This window comes from Battus philenor, unplaced genomic scaffold, assembly GCF_028537555.1.
Source record: "Battus philenor isolate CCGP_79_NKW_IND1 unplaced genomic scaffold, ilBatPhil1.0.hap1 SCAF_3, whole genome shotgun sequence".
In the NCBI taxonomy this organism is placed as follows: domain Eukaryota; kingdom Metazoa; phylum Arthropoda; class Insecta; order Lepidoptera; family Papilionidae; genus Battus; species Battus philenor.
Genome location: NW_027181693.1, coordinates 1,711,521 through 1,728,626, shown reverse-complemented (window position 1 = coordinate 1,728,626; position 17,106 = coordinate 1,711,521). Strand labels below are relative to the sequence as shown.

Here is a 17,106-nt window from a genome sequence, read left to right as displayed (position 1 = left end):
CTATCAACCTGGAGGGTGGCTGTAAAAATAGTGATCGCGTGTTTACAAATATTCGATGTTTTTAATTATTACTTGTAATAGCAAATTAAACAAATTATACTTTCAATTACGAAATCAACTATGTTCATAATTTCAATTGTAAGAAATCCACCGCTGGACATAAACCTCTCTTATAGATATTCAATAAGACTTGAAAGACCGTAATCCGGCCTTTTTCACCGAACTTAACCAGGACATCTCTCCACATTGTAGGTGGACGTCCTTCAGAAATTTAAGGCACTGCGGCCATCTGTTCTACGCGATATCAGGGGAAAATCTTTTAGATGGACAAAAGATAGGATATCTTCTGTCTTCTGGGGGAAGGACAGGGTTATGTGGGATTCCTAACCTAATAAACACTTCGGTGGTTCAGTACTTATGAAAGGAACGCCAGAGAACGCCATGGAACTCTGAAAATCGCTATGAGGTCTACTTAAGTTCGCTGATCCAGTGGACGATAAAACGTAATATATATAATCTGTACCGCTGTAGGATATCAAAGTGGCGACCTTTATTCGTACAAGTTAGCCACTAAGCTATTGCACGCAAAGCCTGCACGAACCTCAATCTCGTTTCATTAGCGGATCTAAAATCGGACGTTGGCAAATCTTAATGAGATCATAAACGGGATTACAGTGCGCGCAGCACCGGCCGAGCAGAGCATGAAAGTTTCGTAACAACCGGTGTAAAGAACCTTGAAGAAAGAAACTCACTTCTGTTCAGAAAGCTGGTAATAGTATACACAACCTTCGTCAGATTCTGCAGGAGGGTTGTGAAAAATATCATAGAAAGAAATAAAACTTAGGTTAATACGGTCGGCAGTGAATAATAATATAAATGTGAATAAATATTAAAATAAATAAACAAAACAATATGTAAATAAAACACTAAATGAAAAAAAACTAAAGATAAAACTGTATAAATGTATATATAAATAATCTAAATAAAAATGTAATACGTTTGTAACAATAAAATAGACTTAGACTGTAGTGTTTGTAGATAGGATGGAAGGTGACGGATAAAAGGAATAAAGATGAACGAGAAATGTAATGGAGCAAATGTTGAAGAGCGAAAGAAGAGAAAAGAAACTGTAAAATAAAAAGAGAACTGAAAAATTATTGCCCCAACAAAAGTCTATTGCCATCAAAATAGGGGGTGGAACGAGAGACCCCAATAGCAGGTGCCATTTAAATAAATAAAAAATAGTATTTATTATATACAATACAGATTGAATATCTTTCCATTCTATCGTATCCTCTGCTTTCTTGAAAGTCAGTACATAGTATATGTTTGGAAAGTCCAGTTATTTATTTGGCTTAAGATCGGTAATAGGAAGATGATCGCCAACATGGTCTATTACTGTTTATTTTACCTACAACCATTAGTTTATCGAAATTGTCTGGTTGTCTGCGAGCGATTTGTATGTATGTGGCGTGATGGACTTTATTTTGGAAACCGGCTAAGATTTTGTGCTGCTTTATATTGAGCCCGCGGAAACAGGAGGTCCGCGTGCTTACAAAATAAAGGAGGACCAAAAGAGACCAACATCCTCGAACAGTAGAGATGAAAATAAAAAACAAGAACAAATGTAAACAATAAAATGGCAAATAAAGGAAATAAAATTAAAATGTATATAAAACAAAATGTTTCAAATAAAATAAAGTAATGTAAAACTGAGGAATGAGGTGAGTAATGAATGATATCGAATGAAAGAGAAAGGCTGAAGAAATGTGGAAAGAATGATGAAGTACGAAAGATTATAAGAAGAATGCAAGAAGAGCGCGCAAATAAAAGTAATGTGAATTTTTTTTAAATTAAATAAAACGACTCTGTCCTTCCCAAAGATAGAGGTACGAAAGGTCCCCAATAGCGGGGGGCATTAAAAAATATAGATTAGGCCGTTCTGGTGAGGTCTTTCGGGGGACGAGAAGAGCAATTTAGCCGAAATTACTGAAGACTCCAGCGTCTGTTATCAATGCTTCTAAAATTTCCGAATTCGGCTTCAATACTCGATATATATGAAGACGATATTTTGATTTTCGAATGTGCTTTAAACTTTTCCAATCGTCCGTCCAGTTCGTACCGCGAACCGTGCGTTTTCAGCTTTAGATAAACTTCTGTCAAAACGACGGGATTGGGGAGGGTTCACGAAGTGCATTACGGCGCAAACCCTCTCTGTGAATAAAGACTTATGTCCCACTTGTGGGGTATTTATGAGATAAATCTTGTACACGACTGAAGGAGACGAGTAATATTTCAAAAATAATTTATCTCTCTCTCTTATATATATATTTATAATCTTTTGGTTCTGGTTTACAATGCTGTCTTATTAGCATTTCTAGATTTCGCGGATTCGAGTGGAATAGCGGGTGGAGCACGCTAAGTCTAATACATTTATGAGGTAGGAAACTTCCAGGGCTCTCGGCGAAATCTCAACTAGGCTGCTATATAACAATTTCACAGGTTTGAGATTATCATCAGCTGTAAGACCACTAGGTATAGGCCTCACCTATAGTCCAACTTACGAATGGACAGTCACTGCTGATCATCTACCTGACCCTGTCACTTCATGAAGACGCTCCATGCGCTAGACTCAAAGGCCCTCACAAGTGGAATTGTATTCCCGCTATGTAAATTTCTACAAACATTTACGTTAGAGATGTTTCTACATAACCAGTTTTAAATACCGTTTGATCACCACAGTTTAGTCTTTCATTCATTAAAGTTGTTTTTATCTGTTCTTGGTATAATAATGTGTCACGATATACAGGTGTAATATATTACTATTTTAATCGTCCTCGTAATTTCCAAAGCGAACCGTTAATTGGACTGAATGTTGTCATATGTAATAAATTAATTAAAAAAAAATCTGTGTTTATCGGTGAGCGGTGTAGAGAAATGACATTATTTATTTTTTATCTGGATTTTAGATCTTATAGTTATAAAGTACATCTTTTAAAAAAATTTATAAAGCAGTGTTTTTAAAAATTAAATCAAGAGTGAGCGATTTGGCAGATATTACTTAACACTCATTGGTAGCGTATTAGGGAGAGTATTTGTACTTAATATGCTGTCTAAGACTAGAACATTTCATATACATTCTTTTATGTCCCGTTTTTAAGGCCTTTCGTCCCGCTATCATTTTTGAGGACAGGCTCTTTTATTTAATTTTAATTTCCATAATCTTTTTTCTTTCTTAAATTCCTTCTTTTGTTCGTCACCTAAGCGATGAACATTGTTAGGGTGTCGTTAAAATAGATCAAGAGACCTATAAAACAGTGTAACATGCAAAATCGTGAGCGAAAAATTTTCGGAAATATTAAATGTAAATGTAAAACAAAGGTACGAAAGGTAATGTCTCTGGAATGGATCGTAATAATAATAAAAATAATATATTAATACACTCTTTCCATGCATCGCGTTTGATTTTTGCGTATATATATCTAAACATGTTTATTTTCTTTTTTTAAATTCTTCCATATTTTCGTTGTTTTTACATTGTTTTGATACCATATGTATATTACACTTGTAACACTGCACATATTGTAATGAAATAGATGCTATATGATGCTAGGTTTTCAACACAGTCAATACAACAACTTTAATGTAATGATATAAATAGATAAGAACTTTATACCTAAATATGTTAATGAACATGTATTTAATTTTTAATTATGCTTATTTAATAGCGTGATATATATATTATTATAATCTTAAACTGTAATTAGAAACATTATTTTATAAGTTCCTACCGAAGTGGAACAAAATGTTGACTTGAATTATATTCGCGCCATTTTGTCGTTTTTTTTTTCGTGGTTTGCAGGCAAAGACCTTGTAAACATACATCCTTTGTCCGGCCAACTTGAGTTGTTTAATTTTGTTATAAAATCGGATTATCGGCTTTAGATGTTAACGCACGCGGGACAGGCGCCTGGTGATTCAGGCGTGTGGCGGTGACATCATGCACCCACATACCTCTCAAATCCCGCAATATAAATAAGGGCGCCTACACACTATGCAATTATAAGTAACTGTCTAAAACGCTTCTATTCAAGAAATTAAAAATATGCATTATTAGCCTATAAATATGAATTACATATTAAATGAAATACATAAAGAAAAATTGTCAGGACGTGTCGTGAACGACAAGAAACTTCTGATAGCAGCATAGTCCATGTCAAATGAGGAGAATTTAGTAAGTCATTTTATACTTTATATATATGAATTTATATAATATAATTTGAAGATAATTAGTAGACATACGACGTAAATAAATTTATTTTTGATAGCTTCATGTAAAATATTTTATAACTTGTACGTTAAAACGCTACGTGTGTAAGCGTCCTTTACATTCTTTGATATCCGGAGAGGCAAATGCGTAATGAACTCGAAAAATTTTGTTGCAACCTTCTTTATGCTTGCCACAGTACTTCAAACGTTTTAAGTTGATTACATTGTTCATCATTTTAAAATCAAAATATTCTCTGTTCGAATAGGCTGGTATAAGCACTTTCTAATCATAACAACAATGTATATCAACATAAAATGTTGACATTGTCCCAACAGGAAGCTACCGGCTCTCAGACGGCGACAAGGATCATTTTGACCACTTTTGTTCAATTTGTGAAAATAGACAGGAGAGCCCAATATTATTGCAACTAGAATCAGGCTTAACTCCCATAATTACCTCTTCGACTTAAAGCTACAAGGGTTCCAAACGCATTTTGATCTGAGTAGAGTCTATGACATTCACGAACGGGTCATTTTTGAGGTCACTTCACAATATTCTTAATAGTATGGTTAAAACAATTCATTCCCTACTTCTATTATCGATTAAAAATAGAAAGAAGTCTATACTGAATGTATTTGATAGTAATATATTTTTCTTACGATAACATAATTTAACAAAATACGCTATATCAGGGATTGACTGTTTCGTAAATTATGTAGAAAAAAAAAACATTTTGACGTTGCTCTTTGTTAAAAAAAAAAAACTTAAAGTAAGTAGCACAAAAACAAAGACAAATAAAAAAAATAGACGAATGACGTATTGCATAGTTCCCTATGTTCCATATTTAAACTCAACTTTGATTTCTTTCCCCAACGTCGTCTCCGTGATAAAGGCTGTTTTTAAAAAAAGAAACAAATGTTCACGTGTTTATCATTACAAAGCTAATATAAAAAGACGTTTACGTCATTACTCTTATATAACAAGAGGTGTACAATTTGGTAGATAAAACACGTAATGTACAATCTATTATTGTGTTCGCAATGCTTAGCATTTGAACAGATTTTTTAAACTAATTACGCGTAACAGATTACATATGACGTGAATTACCAGCCAGTATTTTAAATGGCTTACTGCCTATGTTATAAATTTTTCTTTTAACTTAACATACACATACATACAGCTCTCCCACTAATCAACGTCGAGTCGTAATTGTTCTAAAGAAAATTTTTAATAAATATATAACTATGTATGTCTAAATATATAATAAATTGATAGCGGTAACAATGACGGGACACGGAACCTGTGTTGTACGCATAAAAATCTTTCTAGATATATGTTTAGCGAATGTTATCTAGAGATATAGGTTTTTGTAATAATAACTAGCTTTAACTTAGTAACTTGTCGTTATTTATTACTGGATTATGGTTTATTCGCATTTAAGTTTTTTCCAAATAGTATAGACAACATAAAAAAACTTTATTAACGCTCTTTATTGCTGGCCACTACAGCCACATTACTTTTATATAAAATCATTCCTGGCCGTTCGATTTAAAATTCGAACGCCGCTTTTAATAAAAAATAATTTAGACGCCATCAGTCATGTTGTCGCTGCCGTTGCGTTATGTTCATCTAAATTGTAATTACTCTATGTGAATTGTAATACATATGATATCGATCACACTTGCTTATCATCTTCATCTCCAACGTGCTCGGGCGATAACTCACTTCCGTCCGGTGATCGCGTATTTCATTATGTTAAATATTTTTCAATACAAATTTCTGTAGTCTCCAACATCTGCGCTAAATGAAGACAAACAGGACTTTTAACAGAAGTTAGGGTCTTCATCTGTAAATTCATAATCCTTTCACTGGATGCACGCCGCATCTACAGGCCTACAGGTAAATTTAAATCCATCATTTCCGAAAAAAGAAAGAAGAAATCGCAGAAGAAACTTCAGCAACACTTCTAATACCTGTAAGGAAAAATGCACTTGAAGCGCGAGAAACAGCTGTACACCAATATCTAAACGCACCGTGAATTCTCTTTTTCACGCCGAGCCGCGCGGTAAATCGATTCACAATACATTCAAGAATGTATTTTAAAGGCGACGGACGACCTTCATCTCAACTTGGAGTTATAAAGGCCTTATTTTCAATTAAAAGTAATGTGACGAACCGGAAGCCGTCGTGATAAGTGGTACGCGATACCAGTCACAAATTGGTATCGTATTACCAGGTAATCCTGTTTGGTTATGCACTATTGCGCGGTTATATATAACAGCGTATATTCAGCAGACCTTTCCTGGTATATAGCAGTAACTTATTGTTACATACTGAGGGTTCTGACTCGGAATGAAACATTACTAGTTCACAAGGAGTCCTTTATTCACAAATCAGATGGTCACCCTACTTTAACACTAAGTATACTTTCGTGTAGTCCAAACTTCGCTTCCGAATCGCTCAAGAAATCACTGTCGTCATTCAGGCACATTATGAACTGATGGCGGGCCGGCCGCCTGAAGTATAGGTAAATTAAGACAATAAAGAATTGATAATAATTTATTAAAATTATTATGGAATAGAATTCAATATTTTTCGAATGTACGAAAGTATTATTTTTGCTGTCGGGCCACCGTGCAGGCCGCGATCTGTGCATCCATATTTTAAAGACTTAAACACTAACATGGAAAAACTTGACCATAAAAAGTTCTAAAATATTACACGTAATTTTAAAAATAAAGCCACGGGAGCTATTGTCTTTGGATTATAGATAAAAAAAGAAAAAATAATGTCGTCGATCCATCTGTTGGGAGCTCTTCTCTTTTATATACATATACACCCTTAATTATATTCCGTTATCATTTTCCAAATCACTCTTCACATAAAGTTTTTAGCCTTGCATACCATTTAAGCTTCGCGATAGCTGTAAATATATAATCAATACAAAAATTAACTTTAATGCTGCATGATAAAGTTTAAATTTGTATGATATTGTAATTTGAAATATGCGCTTGCCTTGAAGAATGTTTGCCAATGGCGAAGAGACATAAGGTGTGGCAGCTCTGTTTGCCGTTAGGCTTCGTCTACTGTGTGCTTGAATATTTAACTATCTCACATACAATCTATATACAGGGTGTTTGGTAATAATTGAGCTTTAAAAGGGAGAATGTATAGTTCATTCGCTGTCAATATATTTATGGTACGCCATATCCAGAAATTAATGGTTTTTGAAATTAAATGCATTTGCACATTAAAAGTATATCGCATTCGAATATAAAAAAATTATTAATGTAATAAGATGAGAAATCACTTTATATAGAGTAATTTATTACAAGTGTAATAGTATCAAATGATTTTGCTGACAATTGAGTTACTCTTTCATTCTTAGGTGCCGGTCTCGCGCCGGCGCGATATGTTTACCGACCAACTTTAATGAGCCTGTACGGCGTCGGCATCGCGCGAAGTAACACGCTAAAACGCTAGTAAAGATTTTACATCTATAGCCTATGTCCCTGTATGTAAGAGTACCCTTTCAATGTATATACTACATGTAAAAATATAAATCAAAAAATGTAAAAAGAAAAAGGGAAGAATGATAGACGAACAAAGCAAAAGGGTAAGAAAGAAGAAATGTGGTATAAAAGAATGGAATGAAAGATCATGTGAAGAATGGAAGCAGAGAACGGAAATTAAAAAAAAAAAAATTAAGTGAAAAAAATAAATTGCCCAAAAAAGACCCTGTCCCACCACAAGATAGGGGTACGAGAGGCCCCCAATAGCGGGGGACATTTAAAAAAAAATATATATACTTACTCGTCTAACAATCTGAGTGATGCCAATAGACGTATAATGATATTACTAGATCGTTGCAAAGCGTCATTGATGAATAATAAGTCTGCCTCGCTATGTGCCGCACAAAGCAACCAATGAACCAACAATATATACGGCACTGTACTGTGTACTGTATAGTATTCACTTTGAAATAATACCAGAAAAAAACATAACTTACCTTAGGATTGAGGCATATGCCTTGTAGAAGGCGTCTATAGGTTGAAACGACATTTAGGTACACCTATCCCCCGATTTACACGGTAGATACGTTCCTGAGAAAAACGTGTAAATCGAAAATTAAAAATTTTCAAGTCGAAACCGTGTAAATCGAAAAACTTGCAGAAAATGCATGATTTTCCTATTTAACAGTTGTGATTTTTTTCAATATTTTTAGGTGTACACAGAAATAAAAATAAAAGTTAAAATATTTAATATATTACGGGAACACTGTTTTTTTTATTTAATTACAATACATTAAACAGAAGAACAAAAAATAAAACCTTTATCACTGTCAGAAATTACTCTCATTATTTTTTTCGGAATCGAAGGTTCGAATTCACTTTCATCACTCGAAGTTATTTGTGCCGATTCGATGTTTGAAGCAGAAATATTTACATTATGTGAGATGGTAATAAAATCGGTTATTAAAACAAAAAAAAACTTATTTGGAAAACCGTGTATAAGCGAAAACGTGTAAAACAAGTACCATGTAAACCGGGGGATAGGTGTATTGATGTTTCATAGGGTGTTTGTTTATACAGCACAGTGTAGTACTACGGGATGTTTGGAATATATTACTATAGTTATACACCGGATCAATCAATATACAATATACAGGGCGCAGCAATGCAAATTATAAAAACGTGTTTCTTAACGTATTTATTTATTATTTCTATAACTATCGAATTTTTGGATATCGCCTACTATATTTGACAGCGAATAAGCTATATATTCACGCATTTTAAATATTTAAATCTATAACCAATAAAACTGTAGAACAGTGTTCCATATGTAAAATAACGAAAAGTAATAATCACCGTAAACTTGACATTGAAGTTAACATATATTTAATGACTATTGCAACCTCGAGAGCAGTGGTAGTCTAGCGATAGGGGACAGAGACTTGCGATCGTAGATTGCAGATTCGATTCTCTGGATATGATCATATGTAATTTACTGCGCATTAATAGTATGGGATTTCTCACTTTTCACAAATAAATTTTGAGAAGATATCACACTGCGATCGGTGATCCGTCCAGCAAGCGAGGCGATTATCATATATCCCCCCGTAAATATTCAGATGGTGCCCTCCACCTTGCACTGGGTATTTATGTATTAAAACAACAAAACATTTTTATATACGTATTCTGGTAGAGAATACCTTCATGACTAAGTCTGTCATTATAAAGTGTGAAATAGGTTTTTTTTGTGTTTATCAAAGTTTATTGATTTTAAAAGGTTGATTGTCGTTTTTTGCGTTATATCCACGAGAGTTTTAAATAGGTAACATAAAAGCGGAAATAAAAACAAACATTTGTTAGACCAATATATATATATTTCTTTTCATATGCGACCTTCTTTGAGCGTTTTAGATGACTCGAAGCCAATGCTAATTTTCGCACATATTCTAAATTTGAAATATACATATATTGTAGATAAAGAATATTTTAGAAGTAACTTTATATTTGAATGTAAGAAATGAATTATAGCATGATTATTATATATGTCTTAAATAATTTATCACTTTTGTTGTGCACTTACAATGTTTTTTTCTTTAACAGATAAAAACACTCAAACGTAAGTGTTGAAGTGACAATATAAAACTTAATTTCGAGATGAACATTATTTTCGATATTGTAAAAAATATTGAGACATTCTTAATTATAAGTGCATGAAAATTATTGCTTATTATACTATGATAAAAACGTAAGGTGAATTTATTTATAAATTGTAAATTCTTTATTTGTTCTTCCAAATCAATTTAATCCCTTTCAAAGTAATCACCGTCAGATAAAACGCACTTTTGCCAGCGATTTTTCCAGTCATCGAAACAGATGGAATAGTCTTTTTCCGGTATAACCGTTAAGACCTGCTTTGACTCGGTTTTTATGTCCTTAATTGTATTAAAACGATATCCCAGCATTGGTGGTCTTTTGAGTTTGCTGAACAGCCAGAAGTCGCGCGGAACCAAAACAGGTGAATACGGTGGTCGAAGAACGAAATTAGTCAGGTTTTTGACGATGTGACTTTGGAAGACTTGACACAAAAAATCCTTAACAGAACTTCCTTCCAAACAGACACTTGAAAAATGTTATAAACAGTCCTATCAAAGTAGAAATTAAAACTACCTGCTCAGGAGATTTAAATGACAATTTCATCTTACTTTTTGATCACAACAGTATATGAGATTTGAAACTAGGTGACGCGTCATAAATAAAATGCCCTTAAAATTATTTGAGAAGTAAAATCCCATTTTAAGTTTAGTAATGATAGGTAGACTAGATCGTGGCTACGGAAGGTCACGGGTGGCTCCAAATTACTAAAGATAGAGAAAAATTAAAAGTCTTTTACCCTGAGAGGGTATAAACAAAATTCATCAAACTATTATTTAAAACTATTAATTTTTAAGTCATTTGTATGGAATAAAATAAAGATTTTTATTATTTTAATCATAGGTAATTGTTTTTTTTAAAAGAGTATAGTTTACTTATAGGCAGAAAAATGTAAGTCTCAATAATATATCACCATCATCATCAGGTCAGCTGATAGATATAGGTAAGGCATATCCTGACACAAGGATCGCTACGATGGCCGATCGTTGGATGCAAGCTGCGCACTTTACCTGACTTGTCTCTTATTACGTCGTTACTTAGTGTTACGAGTATACAAGATTCGAAAAAATATCGAATTATTAAGAATAAATCTGATTATAATATATATCGTATATCAGTACATCAATACCTCGCTTTGCGTCGTTTCGTTTTGCGTTTTTTTTGAAGTTGCGTCGCTGCTTAATTAGTACTAATTTTTACTGTGCGTCGTTAGATTTTCGAGATTTCGTTGTTTTGGGTTCGAGTCTTTACTTTTTTTTTAAATTTTCTTTTTTTTTCTCAAAGACGGCAACACTTTTGTTTCTAATTGCGCCATGCCATCAAAACTCGGTAATCCCCTTTTTAAATAAAAATCAACGCAATTTTAATACAGTTTTATTTTCACTTTGTTTTGCTAATTTTAGAGTTTAGTTTCAATTACGTAGTGTGTTGTAATGTAGTGTGTTGTGATTTTTTTAAAAGAGATTAATAAATGTATGTAAATTTTTTCGTGTTGTTTCAAGTTACAAAAAAGGTAAATATTATTCTAATTTATTTTTTGGCAAAGTTATATTATATTTGTGTTTTAAATATTTACTTTGTTCATTTTTCTTTTTAAAAAGTAGTATTTTCGTGACCCAGGAACCTATCTTCGATCTTTACATGGTTCGCTATAGAAAATCTTAATTCACTTTGCGGCGTTTCAATTTGCGTCGTGTTTTTTTTTTGAACGTTACCACGACGCAGTGAGGTATTGGTGTAGGTAAAAACTTTATTCCATTGAAGAAAAAAAGTTGTCTAATTGATCTGTTTGCTTTGTTCACATAGTGTAACATTTGCAAAATATATATTTCATAATTCATAAATGTGCAATTATTTTAATACTTATATGTTGTAATGTATTGTCCTCTATATAGTGCAGGCTTAGGGTGGCTACACACTATAGCTTTTGTAAAGTATGTATTTTGAAGGATGAAACGAAATACTCTATAGCTCTAAGAATTTCAGTCAATATTACATTAAATATCAAAGTTATTATAATATTATTTGTATTCATCATCATCATCACCGAATACCGGTTCCAGCGATTTCCCGCGATCTTAACTGGGTCGGTATACCTAGTGGAGGCCCTATCTAAGCCGCGTCTACCACTAGAGAAACTTTCATTCCCGTTTTTAGAACTACATTGGTTACCTTGATTTTTCTGTGAATCTCCTCCTTATTGAAATTAATTTAGTCTAATTACATACCGATTTTAGGTTAATTTTGAAAGGTAAACTTCGAGTTATATAAAATTATAAGAGTTTAAATAGATCATCATTATCGCAGCCGATAGACGCACAGTGTAAGACATAGCTTACCCCAAAGATTGCCACGACGTCATACTCACGCCAAGAAATAGAATAACGCACAATTTTAACAAAATTAACACGTCAAATGTGATATTTGTTTTTGATTCAAATCTACACTATTGCCTTTTTGACATGATATGACAGCTTCCGCAGGCTTGAAAGCTTGGAGGACGGTTTAGCCAAACCTCCTTCATGTAGCTTAGTTCCTGGGCTCCCTTGGAAACCTCTGATAAGCTGAGGTTTACAAGATGATCCTTACATCACTTACAATACTCGTACTACCAGTGTTCGAAGGCCGCCGAGGTCTTAGATCGTTTAGGCGGATACTACATGGAGTGTCCTGACAAAAAAGCCTCCTAGGAAGGACTTTGGCTTGAATATTTACTCTATACGCCTTTAACTTTACCACTCAGGGCACATTACGACATGAGAGTCGAAACTTGGCACGGATAGTTGCCTGTCTATTACTAACACTTTGGAAAACGTTTGATGGTGAGGAAGTGCCCGACTACTGCAGAAACGTTTCTGTACAGGATGATATGAAGGATGCAGTAAAGGACCTCCGTCCACAAGGTGGACAGACAAGCTTCCTGGGCAACAAGTTTCTCCATAGCGTATTTTTTTTAACATAACTTCGAAAGTGTTGTATAAAAGCTGAAGATAGCCGAGAGACATTGCAGGAACTTGAGCTCATAAAGAACAATAGTGTGGCAATATCTTTCTCCAGTACTATATTTCTGAGTTATTTGATGAACCGGCAAGCAAGTTAGGAAGGCACTGAATGCTAGCCGCTTGCTACCAATCTCATTGCAAATCAATGAGGGACGCTTGAATCCAGTTCTGGACATTATACGGCTGAAATAATGATAATAGTTGAATGTGAAGGTGTAGTGTGTGCGCGTCCTTATCGTTGTATTTCGTAAACAACGCATTCTGCCCACCTGACGCCATTGTTCACTAATGTCTCGCTCGATGCGTATCAGCGTCTAGTTAATTCTCTCAAAGGCCGTATAGACAGACGATTGCGTAATCGATCTTATACCGTGTCGCTGTCAAATAGATACTTTGTTATTTGCAAATAGTAACTTTGAAATCTTGAATGTTCTTAACTTTGAAACGCTCGAACGTCGTACATTCTTCTTCAAAATTAAAAAAAAATCTGTTAAGGAGTATTTTATCATATAGCAGGTCGTAAACAAGTTTCCAGAGGATGATCAGCAGTGTCCTCTGCGTATCATAATACTACACTGCGATCACCAAACCGCCTGCCAAGCGTGGCGTGATCAATAACTTGATTGGACGAAGATTATCAATACAATTAGTTTAATCAATTTTGAATTAAAATCAATGTTCTTTGTCAGGAGTCTCCGGAGGTCCGCATGTCGCTGCCACTGGAGCCCCGGGCGCCGGACCCCTCGGCGCTCGCGGCATACTGGGCGGAGTACGAGGACCTGTGCCGGCAGATCAGCACCGCCAACAGCAATGACGAAGACGACAATCACTACGAAGGTTTGTTTACACAACTGATTTTGTTTAACATCTCGCTCTTAGCTCTTTCATTATCTATGACAGTCGCAACTTAAACATAAAATTAGGGGAACCGGAAAGTAATGTCGTCACTGTCGACATTTAAAAAAAAAAAGGGCTGATTTTTACCGCCACGACATTGAAAATTTGTAAAAAAAACAATAATGGCTGGTTGCGACTGTTAGCACTATTTTTTTCACACATATATATATATATATATATATATATATATATATATATATATATATATATATATATATATATATATATATATATATATACACACACACACACACACACACACATATTAGGGCATTAGTGACCATACGTAAATTAGATATTATTGATAATGAAAATCGGTTCAACAGAATGCCAAGCGCCATTTATTTTGACAATAGATCGCACGCACACCAAACCATAATATAGATAGTCAGCTAAGAGTATCAGAATAAAAAATATAATTTGAAAACAGAAGTGAATAGTGTCCACAATCATTCCAGCTCATAGACGCCTGCTTGTTGTTCATTAACTTCGCGAGTCAGGCAGCAGAATGCTAGTGCTACATAAAAAACGCTCTAGAAGTAAATATATTGACATGGAAAGGTTCAATTTAAAGCTATATAACAGCACAGATTTATATATATATACACTTTATGAGATATAGCCTGAATGAATCAAAATAATCAGACGTCATCGCTGCCAAGGATTCTAGTCATTTAAATATTCGCTTATTGAATAATAAGCCGCTTCCGTTAATTTACTTTTGATATGAGTTTTAAATTTTGTAAACGGTAGTCCAATAATGTTTGGAAGACTAATTAATAAATATGATTCCGTTTTAATAAACGGAAACGGTTTTGTAGTCAAAAGAATTAGAGACTTTTTGCAGTTGAATCTTCACATTTTTTTATTCTAATTCGTATCGCTAGTGTTTTTTTACAATATTTTTTTTCGCTTTTACTAAGCGCAGACAGTTGGGAGGGGGTTGACGCTATTTGATACGGATCTTTCTTCTCCCAGCTGCGAGGCACGACAGTGTTTTAATAATTATTTACAATTTTCTCTTATGGGGTAAATACAGTTAAATTTACACATATTAACGATACAATTTGGAAGTTTTACTCAATTATATATTAGTTAATACATTATTTTATTTCAAGTCGCTGCCCAAGCGCTACAGACCGATAAATGCCTTCACACTATTATTTATTATTATTGTAAACGTACAAAATATCATCATAAATATATTATGAGGATACTGTAAAAATGGACACCAGCGTACTGCCAATTCGCTGTATTATGATTCAATCTTGTAAAGAAATTCCGAATAGTGCTCTTTTACATAACTCAATAAGCGACTGCAAGCGGGAGATAACGCAATCAGGACATCTAATGTATTTCAGTTCAAATTGAGTGTTGCCATAAAAAGAACATGTTAATTAAAAAAAAACCTTGGGTAGACCACATGACCACCCAATAACACACTCATTAATAGGTGACTCCCACCTAGATGACCTTATATAATCGAGACCAACCACTTTTGGCTTTGCTGTTTACTCTGCCCTATTTAATTCGATAATTAAGAGCAATAAAAAATTATTTATTAAGGTCAACACACCGGAATGAAATGATTAGTTAATTAATAATCATTTTTAATAGTTATATGAAGGTCTATTGCCGTAACATACATTACCCATTGCGACACGATCTAAGAGGTAGCATATCTCCCCCTCTATTCCTTCGACTCATTGCTGACCACTTGAAATCAGAGTACTTTTTATTGCACTGTATCATTTGTTCTTATATTTGGCATAGTGTACTAGAGCATGAAGTTTAATGTCAATTGATGAGAGGATTCGATCTGACCAACTGAAGGGGTCCATTGGACCTTTACCACGGCTTTTCCAAGGTACATCTGTTGTAAGAGGTAATGACGGTTGTTACTGGCTAAAAGTTCCAGCGCTAAGCGTAAGTAAAGGTATAAATCAATAAATACATTCTTTTGGCAGAGATAATGTTCAAAAAGGTACCATAGGTTTATTTCTAAATTCAAAATACTTTGTGTTAAGGGTCAATTCATAATAATAGCACTGTTGGAGAATGATGGATTTGATATTATTCAATATATATATACATATGTGTATATATATATATATATATATATATATAAAATCCCGCTAAGTGTTCTTCGCCTATTACTCGTATATCCCGTTTGTCAAGTGTCGCGAGGTATTTTCTTACATAGATATGTTTGAGGGAGGCCTGTACGCATTTCTGTGGTCGTTTATTAGCTGAAACGATGAAATGCACCGTTAGATAGTGCTGAAAGATGTTAGGATATTATATTTTACTACGTTTTTCATGAAATTTTCTGTGTGTAATAAGACTTATTTATCAGTTATTTTGTAATGATATTTTTAATCACCCGATAATTTAGGTAAACGTATATAAGATATTTTTAATGTGTAATGATTTTAATACGAATAATGTTTTAATTGAAGATTTAATTTTTTATTTACATTAAATTGGCACGACAAATAACAACATAATAAACGTATACATAAGTTTCGTATAACAATGTACAAATTTAAATATTATATTATAAGACTAAACGATAATGAGTAATGATCTATTTTAAAATAATTATAGGAGAATTATAATATTTCACATAACATATATTTTTGGTTTAACAGCGTATAATATCTTAAAGGCATATGTATTGATTTATGAAGATTTCTCTTGTGTAATTTTATCCTTTATATAAGTACATGTAATTAAATAAGAAAAGAAATTTCGTGGTAACTTTTACTCGGACATTCGAGAGAGGCTTCTGTGGAACTGGTTTGTGGGCCTCCGTAGGAGTGCGGTTCGTGCAAGGTCGGCCCACCCAAAAATTACACCATAACTTGTTACAAGAAGTAAAACTACATAAATTTACTTTGTCTCTATCTGACTTCGTTCACTCTTTTCCTATCCAAAGCTTTTTACTTTGAAATAAGCTTCCTTCGGAATTATAATTTCCGCAAATCTTTCAAAAGGTTCGACATTTATTCGAGAAATTAATTTAAACCTGCTATTACGATACATAAAGTGTCACACTCATTCATAGGTTAATTTATTTCATTGTTAATTCAAAAAAATCATTAAGTTTAGGCTCTAATAAAGGCCGTATCATTACTTCAGAATATATCTAGAATAAAAATGTTTAGAAATAAAAATACAAACACCACTGACATTCTTGTTAGTCCTTCTCACTAGACGCGTTTTAAACTAACATGAACTTAATTTTAAACTGATATTTATAGGTAACTGTAGT

At 33.6% G+C, this 17,106-nt stretch overlaps 1 protein-coding gene across 1 annotated transcript in view; it reads left to right on the top strand.

The window, feature by feature from the left end:
* conu (Rho GTPase-activating protein conundrum) overlaps positions 1–17,106 on the top strand; it is a 91,243-nt gene that overhangs the window by 8,779 nt on the left and 65,358 nt on the right. The window contains exon 2 of the mRNA XM_068770198.1: positions 13,625–13,772. Coding sequence (XP_068626299.1) covers positions 13,625–13,772 — 148 coding nt within the window. The remainder of the gene's footprint in view (positions 1–13,624; positions 13,773–17,106) is intronic.